At 42.1% G+C, this 16,781-nt stretch overlaps 1 protein-coding gene across 1 annotated transcript; it reads right to left on the reverse strand.

Moving 5' to 3' along the window:
* Positions 1–1,251: 1,251 nt before the first annotated feature.
* On the reverse strand, positions 1,252–15,815 carry peli2 (pellino E3 ubiquitin protein ligase family member 2). The gene is made up of 6 exons (XM_087779234.1): positions 15,577–15,815; positions 10,083–10,212; positions 6,340–6,441; positions 5,457–5,654; positions 4,380–4,568; positions 1,252–4,309 (listed from the first exon to the last, which is right to left on the reverse strand). Exons 1-6 carry the CDS (start codon positions 15,648–15,650, stop codon positions 3,734–3,736), a joined length of 1,269 nt encoding a protein of 422 aa, XP_087635360.1. The 5' UTR covers positions 15,651–15,815; the 3' UTR covers positions 1,252–3,733.
* Positions 15,816–16,781: the final 966 nt, after the last annotated feature.

Consider the following 16,781-nt stretch of genomic DNA (forward strand, 5'->3'; position numbering starts at 1 on the left):
AATGTTAATTATTCTGGCTGTGAGTTCTCTTGTCTCCCAATATAGACGCAGATGTGGAGCAGCGCGAGATAACCGCAGATCCATCAGCTATACGTCCATTGAACGTACAGAATGACGCACAGCAGCTAATTAATTTTTCATTTCTGTCTGCCAGATGTGTTTTTCATGCCTTTTCCACGGAATCAGCGACGTTTTTCAAACATCAAACTTCCGCCTGGAAAACTGCTGGGCTGGAGCCAGAGTCCATTGTTGGAGAAACACTGACCCCTAGCGGACCAAGTGGACCAAACACCGCCCAGCTAAATCTGTTTTTGTTTTTTATTCTTGAAAATGATTACAAAAACTTGGATTAAAGATCACCAATGTATAAAAATACCAACTTGTGTATTTTACTATTTAAATAACATCTTCATTCATTTTGAATTAAAAACAAATCAAAAATATTTAAACATATTTTTCATAGTTTTAACCTTTTTATTAAAGGTTAAATAAAGATTATATATTATCTAGAAAATGTACTACAAAATAAATTATATCCAATACATTATAGTAACATTATTTATTTCTAATTATTTATTAATTCAAAGAAAATGTCCATTAACTTGTCGGTCCAATTTAGTTTCGTCAGAGTAAACTTAAATATATATAGTTTGGAGGATCATTCGATTTTAATGCAACAAGAGGGCGCTGTTTCCCTCAGTCATCATTCTGTGGTTATTTCCTTTCATGTTGCAGCAACAAGTCTGTCCAAAAATAAGGCAAAGTGTGGTTCAGGAGCCACATTTGGCCCCTTGACTGTATCCGTGAGGTGATCTTTTAGAAATGATCATGACAACTTACAAGCTATTTTAAGTGTCATTATTATTAACTCTTAATATATTTAAATATATAGAATTTCAGTCTACGCAAGAATTGGAAAAAAAACATGTGTCCTTATATTACATTTCTGTATTTTTTCACAATTTTTATTTAAATGAAGCGGAAATATAAAACCATTTTCCTTTTATTCAACACATTTTTCTTTCCGAAATTCTCTGCAAGTATAAATGACCCTGAGACATTCCCCATCGTCTCCCTTCGCCTGGTTCATCGTGAAAATTCCGTCTCTGATGAGATTGTGTTAAATGCAGTTGCTCTTATCCGTCACGTTCACTTTGATAACGTCGTTTAGGCGAGAGCAACAGAAACGATGATGAAACCTCACGAAAGATCCTGTAATAAAAAAAATAAAAAAAATAGAAGCGGCGACGGTTATGGAGCTGAAAATAAAAGGTTTATTTATCCATGTCAGTGAAGTGAAACAGCAGCAGGTGAGAGGAAACACTTGTATTCACAGAGGCATCAGTCCATCTATGGCTTGTGTAACACACACTTCAAGCAAGGGGACCAGAAAACCGGAGCCACACCCATGTTTGCTGAGGAGGAATGTTGCTGTTGGAGCGTCGTCACGGAGGAATGCTACTGTACGGAAGCGTGACCCTGCCATTATAGAAATCATGTCTGGAGAAGCTGCTTCTCTGGTGCGACTACAACCAAAAAAAAAAAACACTTCACCAAGTTTTCTTTCAAGGCCACGATCTGGATTTGTAAGGAACCAACGACAATATGTTCGACTCGAGGGCAGTGCTGGTTTCAAAACCAAACAAGAAGGACCAGGGACTCTTTACGACCTCCATCAAACAGAAAATGTTACATATTTTTCTTGTTCCTGAAAGAAGAGGAAGTCGTGATCCAGCAGTGAAACAAAGGATCGACAAGGTGAGCTACTAAGTGACGACCCTGATCCTAGAATACTGACACTTTTCCTGAGTCACGGATGCAGATGAATTCATCTTCTGGAAGAAAGAAAATAATCACAAGAATCAAATCAATACAAATATCTGGGAATACCAAGATAATAATAATAAGATGGAAATATTTTGTAAAAATGACACAATGACCTTATAAGTACAAAATGTATTTTTGGGAAGTTGTGGTTGCTATTAAAAAAAAAGAAAAAAAAGGCCATTTGGAAACCGCTGCCGTACAAGAGTTTAAACAAACAAGTGATTTTCCAATTCAACATGATGGACAAACGTAACCATGAACCTCTTGTTCAACCTGGTGCTGGTTCATGTGGAGGTCCAAACCAGCAAGGTCAGGCTGCAGCCCTCCAGCGCCGCCAACTTCCACCGTAAATCAATAAACCTCGGAGCATAATCCACGTGATCTCGACCGCCATCCTTCACGTTCATGAGAGTAAACGCCTCTTCAGCTGAGCGTGCGGAGATTTTTTCATTTATTTACAAAGACACTAAAAGAGTGACCAACGCCTGACAATAGAGAGAACTCAAATTTCAAAAAAATATACTTGACACTTGTTTCAACTAATCTTATATTTTCCTTTAAGTGTCCTGTCAGGACATTTCATACAGTATAAGACATCAAGTTTTAGTCAAGGCTAGATTAAGAGCGAGGGCTGCAGTCTGACTTGAAAACACTTGTTTACAAATGTGTATAACTGATCGTCATGGCAACGAAATGACTTTTTACAAGCTACTGAACAAGTTGTAAAATTTGAACTAGCCGAAAGTTTCCGAAAAGATCTCGAGTGCTTCCTTGTTAAATGTTAAAATTGAGTTTACAAAAAGATGAAATTGAAGTTATTTTAGTCTAAAATATGTGTTTAATGGAACATCAATCTATGGTTGTTTGAGTTCAGAGTCTCTAGCGATTTGAGTGAACGTTCAATTGTCAAGTCAACTCCTCGCCAACGGTATCTGGAGTCTCCTAGTCTGAGAAATTGACATATCCTGAGTGAGATAAATCCAACCCCCCCCCACAACCACCACCACAGTACAGATCGCTAACATTTGTATCAGGTCAAATGTGGAACTACAAAATAAAAAAAAGGTACAGTTTCCCTCCTCATACCATCAACATGGATCCTCTGGTTCATCATGTCATATAAAGCTAACTAAACTTCTTAGTTTGGTTGTTCCAAGTTTTTGTTTCACCAACTAAAACGTGCCGGATCAGCATTGTGTCAAACAGAACCATCATGAAGCTTAAAATAAAGTTGTTACCCTCCGACTAACTCGCTGCTGAATCACATTTTGGTTCCTTCTAGATTCTCAATTTTGGTTCAATCATGTCTCTTTTTTTTGGCATTAACTGTTGCATAGACTTTTAAACTACATTCTGGGTCGCATCCGTACAGCATGGGTGGGCGAACCGTCAGAAAAGGGGCGGAGTCTCTGGAGAATATAAAAAGCCTGTGAGCAGCCACACACACACACACACGATTCCAAAAACACTCCTGCGCAGGAGGAAAAATATATATTAACTTTGCATAAAAAAACATGAGGCGGCGTCTCAGTGTGGGGAACGCTCGGTTCGGAAAAAAAACCTCCACATCGGAAAAATAACGTCCCGCTCACCTTTGAAACTTGACAAAATAGTTCCGAGGATATCTGAGGCACTGGAATATAGACTTCTCTGTACAGGGTTCGGGAGTCTTGGGTTGAAGGAAGACCCTCCCGGCCAACAGTCCAGCTGTCTGGCTCAGCAAAAAACGTACCAGAAACGACTCCATATTCTGGTCCTGGCCGGCCCAACAAACTATTCAGAAACTGATCCATCGGAGACCAACTGTCTTTAGTCCCGCGCCGGTTACCCCCCTCCCCCCCAAGTCCCTCAGTGCAGATCCAGGAGGATGTTCATCGGGAAGAACAGTTTCACAGCATGTCAGGGATCAGTCCACCGGGCCCTGGAAGATCAGCTTGGCGAAGCCCTGAGCGAGACCCAGCTGGGTGGCACAGAAGGGACAGGCGGCGTGGAAGGCGTGGGTCCCGTGTGGCAGAGGGATCTCGGCCCAGTACTTGACGGACTTCTCCGAGCACACGTGTCCGCAGGGGACGAAGGCGTGCGTGGGCGCCCCGGTGTCCACGTAGAAGGCGGGCTCACAGCCCAGCCACAGCGGCACATACGGGCCCACCATCCTGCACATGGGACACTCCCGCTGGGTGTTGGGCTCCTGCTCGGACCGGTGACCCCAGTTGTGGTATCCGTGCACGTGGCCGCACCCAAGGTAGACCCAGGGCTGCTTCTCCTGTGAGGACAGGGCGCGGCTGCGCTGCATGCTGGGAAAGGCAAGGGTGTTGAGGCCGACGGGGCACTGGGGCCGAGCGGCGTTGATCTCCTGCCTCAGGGCCTCCAGGTGCTTCTGGGTGGGGGTGTGAAAGAGACCCTCAGCCGTGCGCCAGAGCAGCGTCGCCCCACACAGATCCACCAGGGACCCGTCCTGCAGGGTGTTGCTCTCCATCTCCACCTGTAGGGGGCACAAGACAGACGCTCACGGATCATGGACCTCAGGATTTTTTTTAAGTCTCGACACTGACCAGTTTCCCGGGGGTCTGGGCGGAGCGCGTCTCTCTGAGAGTGTAAACGTCCCCACAGACGGAGATCTCCCGCCACACGCCGGGTTTGGACTCTTCGGTAAAACCTCCCTTCGGGTGCATCACCAGCACGCCATTGGTCGTCAGGCCGTCCATGTGACCGTCGGGGTTCTTCCACTTGGCTGCTTTTTCCTGAGAGAACCATAGACAGTAGATTTGGTCAGTAGGTATGCAAGCGAGGTATAAAACCCCTCTGGAAGTTCGGCTACAACCTCATAGTCTGAGTTCACTGAGAGGGGGTGAGAGGAAGAGAGTGTTGTAAAAACAATTGTGTAGTCGTAGAGTGTTTGTCGAGTTAGAAAGTGATTTTATTGGAGTTAAAAGACATTTCTGAACTGAAACTAACATTTTAAGTTCTACCACGGCAGCTAGAAAAACCTGAACACTGTAAAAGTTTGTTTTTTGCATGTGTCAAAGAGTTCAAACTCATCATCTCAGGTTAGACTTCTTGATGTTAAAAAGGTGAAATATAAAGTAGGTTTTCCAATCTTAACCAGGAAAATTACATTTCCTCAGGGGCCACATTGACTTAAAAGGGACAAATAATGACCTTTAAAATGATGGGGAAACTTAAACTTATCAAAGCATGTCCTGTTATTTTATTTAAGTCTTAATTTGATTGAGTTGTACTCTTTTTTATTGCAAAAACAATTATGCCATTAAAAATAAATTGTGTCATATTTGATGTTGAAAACATTCAATTTAAAAATGTTATCTAAGAAAGGAAAAAGGAAAAATAAAATAAAGAAATGAGTAAAATAAATCTCTATCAAGAGTTAAACTAGTAGAACAATTGTTTTATAGCATCATAAAAATTCTAAATGGTGACTTTTATAGTATTATTTTGACCTAATTTAACAGTTTGGATCAGATCTGACTCGATCTATGCTGCCTTCATATCTGCTGGTATTAAGAATCCATTTTATCTCACTCGTCGCTCACTTTTAACAATTCAACAGCCATTAAATGTTAATAAACCAGGAACACTTGTATAATTCAGTAATGAAAGGGTTGAATTACCCCCAAGAAGATGTTCTTGGACGAGTCGAAGCCGGCGGCGTAAATGCGAGCAGTGAAGGGAGGGTTCCGCTCGCAGACGACCCGACAGGCGAACCTGGAGATGGTGCTCTGTGTGATCGGGGTGTCGTCGCCCTCGTGGCTTCCCACCATCGTGTCCGTCACTACGTAGTCGATGGGACTCTCTGTGGACCGACCGATCTGGAGCGAAAACATCAAATGGTTTGAGGACATCAGTCATTTAGACACGAAGAGATGGATATTCATGGATGTTATTAATCATCATCTAGCACCTGAACGCTTCATTATTCGACAGAAACCTCTCGCCGAGATCCGTCTGCTGCACTTCGCACACATGGACGGAATAAAGAGCCGAATCGAGCGACGCTGCCAAGTTCCCTCCAGCCATGCTCAGTGTTCACATTCACGGCACCAGCTGAACAGAACCAGCGCTCGCACGTGTTCTCCCCAGTGGTGCGCTCGCAACAAAATATGTGCAGGACCACAACAACTGCAGCTTCTCGCATGTGAAACAAAGCAGGTTTCAAACGCTGCCAAGTGGAGGTGAAAGAGCAGGAAAAAAAGGAGAGATTTGAGTCCATGTGTTTAAACTCATGGCTCGGGGGCGAAAACCAACGCATTTAATCATTTAAAAACAACTTTTTTATTTAAGTATCAACACAAAAAACAATGCGTTGTTTTTCTTGATTGTTGTGCATCTTTTCTTTCCCCACTGCTATCCAATTTGTACCACTTACTTTTTGACATTTTCACATCTATAGTTAAGAATCTTTAAAATCGGTTTTATATCAAAGAGATTGAAATGGCAGATCCGTCCATCCATCTCTTCAGTCTTCATTGATTCAATAAAAGCGTGGAATGGTACCTGGAACATGTCCGTGTCGTTGTCGTGGCTGTACTCCACCACCACCGTCTGGTTCCTGGACAGCGTGTACGAGATGCTGTGCTGGCCTTTGCAGTTGACGGCCTGAAACGGCAACAGATGGCAAACTTAGAACCCACAACACACACACACACGTGCTGATCCATTATTATGTCAAACACTTGCTGCAGGCTGGGGGGTGTCAGGACAAACAACAGCAGGGCTCTAAAGCGTCGAAGGAAACACAGAAGTGACACTTTGACGTCGAAGGTTTGTGGCTTTAATTGTCCATCACAAACAGGAAATTCCTTCAGCAAAACGTCTTACATAAGTATTACATCACCGCTGTGGTCGCTGCAAAATAATCCCAAAGTGTTGAAAACACTTACTCGGCGAAATCCCAGATGTCTGCTCCAGATAAAGACAACATGATTATCGCCAAAAAAAAATAATCATTGTCAGGTGCAATTTTAATGGGCTTCACTCGTCTGTCGACTCGATGGATTACATCGACAGCTGGTGGTGGACTCTCAAGACCCTCCGCCCTCCCGGGGCCATTTGTGGGCAGAAGATAGAAATAGTGGACGACTACAAGGAGCCAGGCGTCGACCTCAGAAAGAAACTGGATTCTCACGAAGATGTAATGACTTCCTATATTGACCCGTAGAACAGAAGCTTACATCTGCATGATGTCTCAAATATCTAGATCAACACAGTGGGTGGGTGGAGGTTTTTGGAAGTCAAAATGTAGGAACAAAAGAGTCAGAATTGTTCCTTTATCTAATATGAAAGTATGAAAAAAAGGTATGAATGTCACTTTAAGATTGGCCACCAGCTCGACGAGTTTGATTATTTTTGAACATCTCTTTGCATACGTCACCAATAATTGAATGCTCAGTTTTTAATCTTGAGAATTCAGTACTACTTCCTGAAACGTGTCTTTAGAAACGCACTGAAGTTTTGTGTCGCATAGGTTTAGGGTTATTTGTAAATCAGTGGATTTTAACCGTTATATATATATATATATCTTGTTCGGTGTAAAATTAAGATTTGTATTGGCAGGAATCTGGCAAAACAATATAAATCACGATACAGGTGCAACAATTAATTATATTGCAACACTGTAGGAACAACAAAATATTTGTAGTGTTATCAGTGCTTGACTCTGGTGATGCGCATTTAACAGAAGGCGTGACTCTTTGAAGTCGTAACTTCTTTCATTTGTATTATAACCAAAACCTTTTGGTCAAACGTCAGCTTTATAATCTGCTAGGAGTGGACTGTATCCTCTGGTCCTCAGTCATCATAATGACTACTGCCATCTAGCGGCTGGAAGTTTAATTGCAACACAAAATGCTATGAATATTAGTCAGTGAATTGTAAGTTGTCAAAAATCGAATGCATTATTTTACACAAGCTTTATTTAAATATAAACCATAAAAAGAACTATGATGAATAAAAATGTTTGTGATTTGGAAAACAAAAAAAGACACAAGATCTACATTTTTCCACACACCTAGTCTGAATGTAAAGTCCGTCTGAACTTGGATATGAATAAAAATGTTTGTGATTTGGAAAACAAAAAAAGACACAAGATCTACATTTTTCCACACACCTAGTCTGAATGTACAGTCCGTCTGAACTTGGATATGAATAAAAGTGTTCTTTGTCTTTACACAGTTGAATTCTTGGCTGAGCCTTCATGCAGCCATTAGCTGTCTGTGACCCGTATTAGACTTGGAGACTTAAACAACAAAAAGTGCAGCGTCTGGGGGACACATGTAGTAAAAAAAAGTGTGTGGAGTCACACCCCCGTGAATGTAAACTGCCCACTGGCCTGAGTTGACACAACCCTGCTTATCCACGGACAAATCTGCGAGGGAGGGGCCGCCAGCCACCCCGTCCTCAACTCGACACCTCACCACATGCCGCCATCATCCAGCTTTAATCTGCAGATTCCATTCCCCAAACATCCCGTCCATCCGCCGTCACGTGCGGGAGATGGTGAGGGGGGAAAGTGGGTCATCGGCGCCGGCACTTTCTGCTGCGGCATTAGAGACGGACGGAGACAAATGTTCGCCCTTGTGCCCCGTCCACTACAAACAAATTCTGCCGCACCTGTTTAGCAGCTCACGCAGGTTGTTACACAAACCAAAATAAAACGTTTTTTTTTAATTGAGACCATCGATGACCCCTTTGAATGTCCTCCTCTGAAGTTGAAGGTTAAAAATAAAAAAACCCAGCAGATGACAGGAGGAGAGTCAACATACAAGAGAAACGTTAAAGGCAAGAGTTGCATCACAGGAGGCGTTTGTGATGTGGCACAAAAACCCGAGTGCTCAAACACGTGAGCGCTCAAACACACACACCCGAGATTGGAGATGCTAGTCGCAAGATAACAAAACAAAAAAAAAAAGGTTTCGACGAATCACAGGACCTGTACGATCGTCTTCAACCACATGAACTATGAATGCAGTTCAATAACTTGAGGTTAAGTCTTTCGTCAGAGGATGTGGTTCTTCTCGACAGACTCTTACACAGAGAACACAACACGAGGTTCACAGTTGTCCTTTTCACTTAAAAAAAAAGGTTTATTTTCGTGGCGTTTATAGCAGCTGGTCACGGGTCAGACAACTGACGACTTCCGCCTCCTTCATGTGAGGACTTGTGACTCGATACTGCAGCGACAAAAGGGGAAGAAGGTCGTCTTTAAAAACAGACTCACTGTGTTAATGTGTTTAACATGCGCAGAGGGAAAGAGGTTGTGATGTTATGGAGTGAAGAGCTTTTCAAACATGAATACATTTTTTGCAAAAACCATTTATACATTTGTAGCCATGATCAATTGATGTTCACAGAACTGTATCAATTTAGTTTTGCTTTGAAATCTAATTTTTATCATAGTACTTTTATGGTTTAAAGTATATTTCAATTAAAAAGAACAATGAAAACTGCAAGATCCCGGAGATGACTGAGGATGAGAGGATACAGTCCAAACCAGCAGTTTTCAAAAGGGATGATTGGGCATATTTTGGTTTAAAAACAAATGAAAGCAGTAATGACTTCGTCAAGAGAACTGTAAATTTTGCTAAGCCAGAAGAACTTGACCATACTACAAATATATCCTTTTGCTCACTGTATCGCAATATAATGTACCGTTTTTTCCGCAGATTCTTGCCAATAAACACTATAAAGACCTACTATAAATATTCAAAGAAATATTTGTATAAATTTATTTATTGAAATTTGATTTATACTTCAAAATAATCATGTCATTTCTTTATTTTGAGGCCAAATTCAGTCACTGGACCTCAGTTTTGACTTTAAATTTTAACCCGATCACCTGACAGCAGTTCAACAAAGGTGAGAGTAACGTGAGCTCAGGTCCAAACATAAGAACCCGAGGCCGGCCTCACAGAGGTGCGGAGCGAAACAGCCGGTACTGCTGATTTGGAGCTTTTGTTTTGGAGCCAACAATACTAAACTGGAGCGGGCAGTTCTTCCTCCGAGTCCAGTACTGGATTATAAAAGAGTTCCCAGTTCCAGTGAGACACGTAAACAATATCAGCAGGGTTCAACAGGCTACTGTAAACAGTGCCACTGTGGGAATTTTAAGGTGAAGCGCAACATAAGGGACCATCAGGGTCCAGGGTGGACCTCATCCTCTCAGATGTCAAAACTTTACATAAAATTGTTTACCATTTCAGATTAGACTGAATAAACAGTGATGACTCATCAGGACATACCTTGCTGGCCTGGGGCGTGTTGAGGATGTGCACCGTGCTCGGTTTAACGCCATTGGCTTTGGTCCGCTTGTGCAAAGCAAATCTGCTTTTCCGTCTTCCTCGATCCCCGTTTGGTAGCGAGCCATTGTACCTGCCACAGAGGAGGGAACACAAGTTTTAATAAACAGAAAGGGGGCTTTTGTGAGGAGATTAGCAGCCATACAGAAAGCTAACATTGAGAATTGAGTTTGATAAGAAGCTTGGCAGGAATTACATCACTGCAAGTGCACGGCGCCCAATTAGCAACCTGAGCATTACCTTGAATAATGCCTGGCATTACATAATGTACTCTGATTCCAGTGAGTGAGCTGCAGCTGTTCCAAAACCAACCGAAAAAGTAGTACCAAAGTGGTTTTAGAGCATCGCCAATCTGTTAGCGGTGCCAACCGTGACCTCTGAGCGAGATGATGTGTCTTTTTATTCGATGTGTGAAAATGATGTGACAACAGGGGACTGTATAAGCTAAAAAAAAACATCACATTGGCAGACGCCGGTTTTATCATAACAAACGGAGGCTGTTCCTCTGAGAAAGCACCTCATGCATAAACAATTTAATCCTAAAATAATACCGACAGAAAATAACAGACCATTACTATGGAAACAATTGAATGGTGCTTCGTGCAAGCGTTAGAAATATCGAATTGAATCAACACAATTTATTATAAAATGGGGTCAATGACTACTTGCGACAGCAATATTCCCCACTTTCAAATTGTTTGACGTTACATTTTAAGAGCAGGGAGAAAACAATGAATGGCACCCAAGTCAACGACATGACACAAAAGTCAGGAACATACAATACTAACACAGCTACTAGAATGCATGGCACCTGTGAAGAAAATGGCTAAACAGAAACCTTTAGGACTAGACTCCATGTATCAGTAAACATTTCGAAATGCCCCTCCATTGCTTTTAAACAAACAAATACTTTGTGAATAAGAAAACTAAAATGATGATTTAGCATAAGTTCTTTTGCACCCAACATCATGCCTTTTTTTCAGAGGTTGAGTTGGTGTTTGAGAAAGCAGGACTAGACCCCCCCAAGGTTCACCAGCTGGTTGCCACAGCTGTGACACCCCAGGACCGCCTCTCTCCAACACACACCGTCTGTCACACTCATACCAACGACCTGCCGGTTTGTAAATCCAACCAGCGCCACCGAAAGATCTCCATGGTGGTACATGTGGCGTCGTCACCACAACAAATACACATTTTCTTAAAACCAATAGAGCACACGGATGCATACAAGCAGATCACCTTCTTCCAAGGGGCTGAAAGAACCTCTGACTTTCAACACGTATATTTTAGGCGTCTTGTATTTTAGTTCCAGACTAAATATAATGGTCTAAGGGACAGTCCTGGACCACAGTCTGGTGTCAAAGCTATCACTAGTCAGACTGGCTGGTGAGGCTCAGCAGTTATAGTGGTGGCAACAAGAATAAATAAGTCGGACATACGCTGCACTTTTTTTTAAATTTACCAGGCATCGAGTCTCCTGTGCAGCAAGTTCAGTGGGAGTAGCTTCCATATGCTTTCTTGCAAATAAAGGATCACATGAACAAAAGAATCCTGCGTTTTCTGTAGAAACAGTTGGAGTTTCAAGTGTCTTATGGTCTCCATTTTTGTTGAAGGATTTCCGTCGCCAGTAATGACCGGAAGGAATGCTTTGAAACAATTAGCCATATCAAAACATTACATTAAACGCAACTTGAGCTTTAACTAGGCATTAAACAATACTCCCATATGACGTTCTATAATTAAAAGTAGAACTATAAATTAAACTTATTGTAGAACACAGAAAAAAATTGATGCCGCTTTAAAAAGCAGAAAAAAAACGTGATTTTGATCACATATTGAAAAATGTACCCTGTAATTTAATAGGCGCCAACTAATCGCACAAATCCCAGCAACAAGTTAAACGGTCTGGAAGCCAAGGGTTGAACAGCTACACTGTACAGCCTCCTAAAGGGGTCTCAGGACAGAAAATTGAGAAATTTGTTTGAGACCACCAGCGCCAGAACCATTAGACAGAATTTAAGTTCACTCAGTGTGGTCCCAGAGCTCTGATCCTGACCAATTCAGGACACAATAGTAGTTCATTTTTTGTTATTCAATCACAATGTCACGGAGGCCTAGAACGATTCCAAGCAGGATGTGGCAGAAGCCGTTGGCAGGTCATCTCAATTAGTCCAGGAATTATGTTTTATATAGCCAAAGTGCACAACCTAACAAAGCCGAGGCCAAGCTTCTTACTGAGGAGGTTCTGTGGCCGAGTACACAAACGGATCTTTGTGTTAACGAAAGACAAAGTATTCGGTTAACAAAAACATCTCAACAAACAGTGATGGTTCGTGTCAGAGATAACTTGAGGTCAATCTTCACGCTTCCTTCTCTGTGGGGACAAATGTATCAATTGGTCCAGTCTCTGGGTCACAATGGACAGAGGAAGCAGAGGCGGGAGGTAGACTGGACCTGATCAATCCGTCCTTTCTTTCTTTTCCAAGATACCCACACATCCACCCCTCCTCTTCTTCCACCCAACCCATTCAGAGGGCAACCATGCAAGTAATAATAAGCACTGCGGTCATGGTAACACACCACTGAGTGACCGGCTGCTCAGACGGGCTTTGTTCCACCCCGTCAGCTATCTTGTCTAGCATCAGATTTATCAATGGGGTGTGATGTCAGAACTGCGATCCTACAGCATCCGATTGCGTCTTCATGTCAAGGGCGGAGATGAAAAGGCCCGGCTTCAAAAGCGCCACGTGTTTCGCTCGCGGTCATTAAGAATCAGCACTTTGGGTCCCTTGTAATAAGCCATGTGATTGCCGGGACCAAAACCACACAACATCCCTTTTGTGTGCCAATCTACACACTTCAAACAAAACCCACACATGGGCAACAAGACAAAGTTTAGTGGGACAAACTCCGCACTGTGATGATGACACGTGTTTCTCATCAGCGCTGATCAAACAATGTGGACTCGGGAAATGTTGTAATGTCTGAAACTCGATGAACGCACACAGACAGACGTAAACAGGGACAAAAGCGGCGCTGGATTTCACTCGAAAGGCAGGACGAGACTTGTATAATGAGCCAGCACATTTACAACCAGCTCTGGCAGTTAGTTTCCAAGTAAGGATCTTTAGCTTGGTTTTCCTACATCTTTCTGTATACCCTGCTCCTGCTGACTGGATGGTTATGAACTTTTGTCACCTAACAGTTGACAAGATAAACACAAACAAAGTGATTGCTAACACTAGTTTTAAAATCAACTCAATCCAGCTTTATTTTTATTTATATAGCATATTTATATAAACAGCAGTAGCCATGGCACAAAATAAATACAGTTAAAAAGAAGAAAGGGTGTTCGGTTTAACAAGAATAGTTTGAAAGCCTCCGTGAATCATGGTATACAGTGGAATTTAAATGGTCTTAAAAATTCCGGGATGGAGACTCAAAAGATTTTTGAGAGTCTAATGGACGCTGGTATGTGTATTCCTGGAGACTTGATGGAAACACAGACAGTGCATCAAAGTTTAATTTGAATGTCTAAATTGTGACGGATCGAAACTGCATCTCATCAGCAACGATGTTCTCACGTTCCAATACTCTAATGCTAATGAACATTACACAAATATCAGCCAAATAAGCAGAATTCTGGGCTATGGTTACTTGAAAATAAGTTATCATTATAGATCAATAATCCTCAGTCTACGGCTAGGGAAAGTACAAACTCTGTGGAAGACTTCCTGTATCGTTCCGACCGAGTGTGCTGAACGATTACAGACCGGTGGCACTGACTTCGCAGCTGATGAAGACACTGGAGCGGCTGGTCCTCAAACATCTCAGGCCACAAGGCCAGCACGCGCAAGACCCCCTGCAGTTTGCCTACCAGCCAGCAGTTGGTGTGGAAGATGCCATCCTTCACCTCCTACATCAGACCTACTCCCACTTGGATAAAGGAAGCGGTTCAGTGAGAATCCTGTTCCTGGACTTTTCTAGTGCCTTCAACACTATCCAACCCACTCTGCTGCAGGACAAACTGACTAAGATGCATGTGGACCCTGGTCTGGTCTCCTGGATTACGGACTATCTTACTGATCGACCACAGTAAGAAGGATATCAAGTCTGACACTGTGGTGTGCAGTACAGGAGCACCTCAGGGGACAGTACTGGCCCCTCTCCTCTTCACCATCTACACTTCAGACTTCTGCTACAACTCAGAGCTGAGTCTCGTCCAGAAGTATGCTGATGACACTGCCATTGTTGGATGCATCAGGGACAACAGCGAAGACGAGTATAGGAGTCTGATAAGTGACTTTGTGGACTGGAGTGAGAGGAACCACTTGCAGTTTGACTCAAGTCATCTTTTTGGCAGTTTGGTAATCTCTCCACTTGATAACACATAATAAATATACTGTGTAAAATTAGAAGGATATTTAAAACCTATTGCTATACTTGCTAGTTGATGACAATGCTAGCCTCAGTGGGTGAAACTTAAACTGAATAATAAAAATTCTAATTTTAATGTAACAACTTTGCGACATTTTATAAGGAAAACATACATTAAAGATTAAGAAATTGATTTACAAATTGGACATTTTGCAGGTGCAGAAATGGATTTTTCCTAAAGTAAACTGGAAGCACTTTTGTAGAAGGACCCAACTGAAGTTTGGGGTCGATCCACGGCCAACTGAGACCCGTACACTGTAAATATTTGTGTATTATAAAAGTATGTTTGCTCTGAAACTAGCAAATATGGAAGTACACACAACTTCATGGTAGAATTTTCCATCTTACATAACCACACAACAATTCACATCCCCACTATTACACTTGACTCTTTTATTCGCTCCATCTTCACAGTCCAGGAGATCCATCTATCTCTATACGTTCATGACAGAGAGGTGAGCACGTGGTTAAGTATTGTTTTCCTTCTTTCGTGACGTGGTCCCTGAAACGGATCAACCTGTTAATGGTTACCTGTGCGCTCTCCATTGTTGCCCGTGACTAAAGAGGTATTTGGGCTCCTGAATAGGAAGAGAACCCGGGGCACCGTTGGTGTTTTTTTTGGGGGGAGGGGTCCAAACCCCACTTCCGAATTCCTAAAACTCCATGGATCCAACTCAAAAACGTGGGAATGATGGCGGGATTGTTCTGGACCTTCTGCACCCGTGAGCGACCACCAGTATAAACAAACGGAACTTGACGCGACAGTTTCCGTGATCGACCCGCGATTCAATAAACATGTCAATAAAAAACAATGTAAACTAACTTGAATTGTGAATTCAATAAAGTTGTACCTGCTAGCTTGATTGTTGGCGAAACTTAGCCAAGTTAGCTTCACGGCTACTCTTCGCCAAAAGAGTTCGACCTCAACCTTAAGAGTGTTTTTTTAAAGTAGAAATATAGTTGTTTTTTTAAAAGAAGAAAACTAAAGAGTCCAACTCACCCCAGCACCACCAGTTCCCCGTACTTGACCGGGTCTTTGGTCGGGGCGCAGTTCTCTTGGCTCGACGAAAACATGAGGCTCCACAAAAGTGTTAGCAGCACGACAAGGATGACTTCTCAGCGCTCAGACACACCATAGATCCACCGGTGCGGCCTCACATGTTCCGAAAAAACATCCAGTCCGGACGAGAAAAAAACGGCCTAGAAAGTTCTCAGCCGCGACATGACGAGTCCTAACTTGGTGTGTTTGACTCCGAGGCAGAGACGACTCAGCAGCGCCGGGCGAGACCATTGCTTTCTTCTTCACTTTCTGCAGGGGCGCCCGGATATAAACTGTCTTGATAAACCACATTATTGCCTTCAATAAACTCACGAAACACTATAACATCGACATATGACACTAAATTATCGACGCCATCATTTTCAGTGCTAAATTAGATCACATATTAATAATAAAACCAGTGTCACCCCCCTATCACAGCAGTTGGTCTAGTCCATATATTATGTAAACAAACGTACTATCTCGTATTATTCCTTTTTCGTTTCTCGGATTTCACTTCTTCATTCCAGTTGTTTTTGACACACCTTATACAACCCACGCACACCTTTAAACTGTTTCTTTCGAGTCGATTGGGATTGATATTAGTTTTGTTACATAAGGAGGATGTTCGAGAAACTATAGTACTAAACTGATACTATAGGTTATTTCAGTTTTATTTTAAATTCAATTACAGGATTATTATTCCAAGACATCATCCGATATAAAGTCTAAATCTATCCAATATTTTAAAATATAATATTTCCATGTATGTATCATTATACAGAGACTCTATACAGGATTAAAAGCCAGAAATACAGCTATATTTAATCCACTAAGAAAGACACAGAGACGTGCTTCTGCTGGTGATTCTAGTATCCGCTTTCAAGTCCATCAATGATTTAGATTTGTCTTTGTAGATCCAGAGAGGAAGCTTGGTACTGGATGAGAAAATAAAAATGTTTATAGAGATGCCTGAACTTTTTTTTTCCATGGGTTTTCGGATGGTATTGTTATTAAACGTATCATAAACGTGCTCTTCAGACTCAAAGATCAGATGCATTTGTTTGGAGGTGAAGATACAGTGAGATGAAGACACAGAGAGGATGTTGTTGAAGAGAGACAAACATTAACACAGCATTAATAATGTGCACTTAACAGCACACACA

The sequence above is a fragment of the Callionymus lyra genome, chromosome 18 (genome assembly GCF_982586985.1).
Source record: "Callionymus lyra chromosome 18, fCalLyr1.hap1.1, whole genome shotgun sequence".
Taxonomy (NCBI): Eukaryota; Metazoa; Chordata; class Actinopteri; order Syngnathiformes; family Callionymidae; genus Callionymus; species Callionymus lyra.

Coding starts and splice junctions, on each gene's coding strand:
- peli2 (XM_087779234.1), bottom strand. CDS start 15,650: ATGTTTTCGTCGAGCCAAGAGAACTGCGCCCCGACCAAAGACCCGGTC. Junction 10,213..15,576: donor GGGGAACTGGTGGTGCTGGG/GTGAGTTGGACT, acceptor CCTCTGTGGCAG/GTACAATGGCTCGCTACCAA. Junction 4,569..5,456: donor CCAAGAACATCTTCTTGGGG/GTAATTCAACCC, acceptor TGGTTCTCTCAG/GAAAAAGCAGCCAAGTGGAA.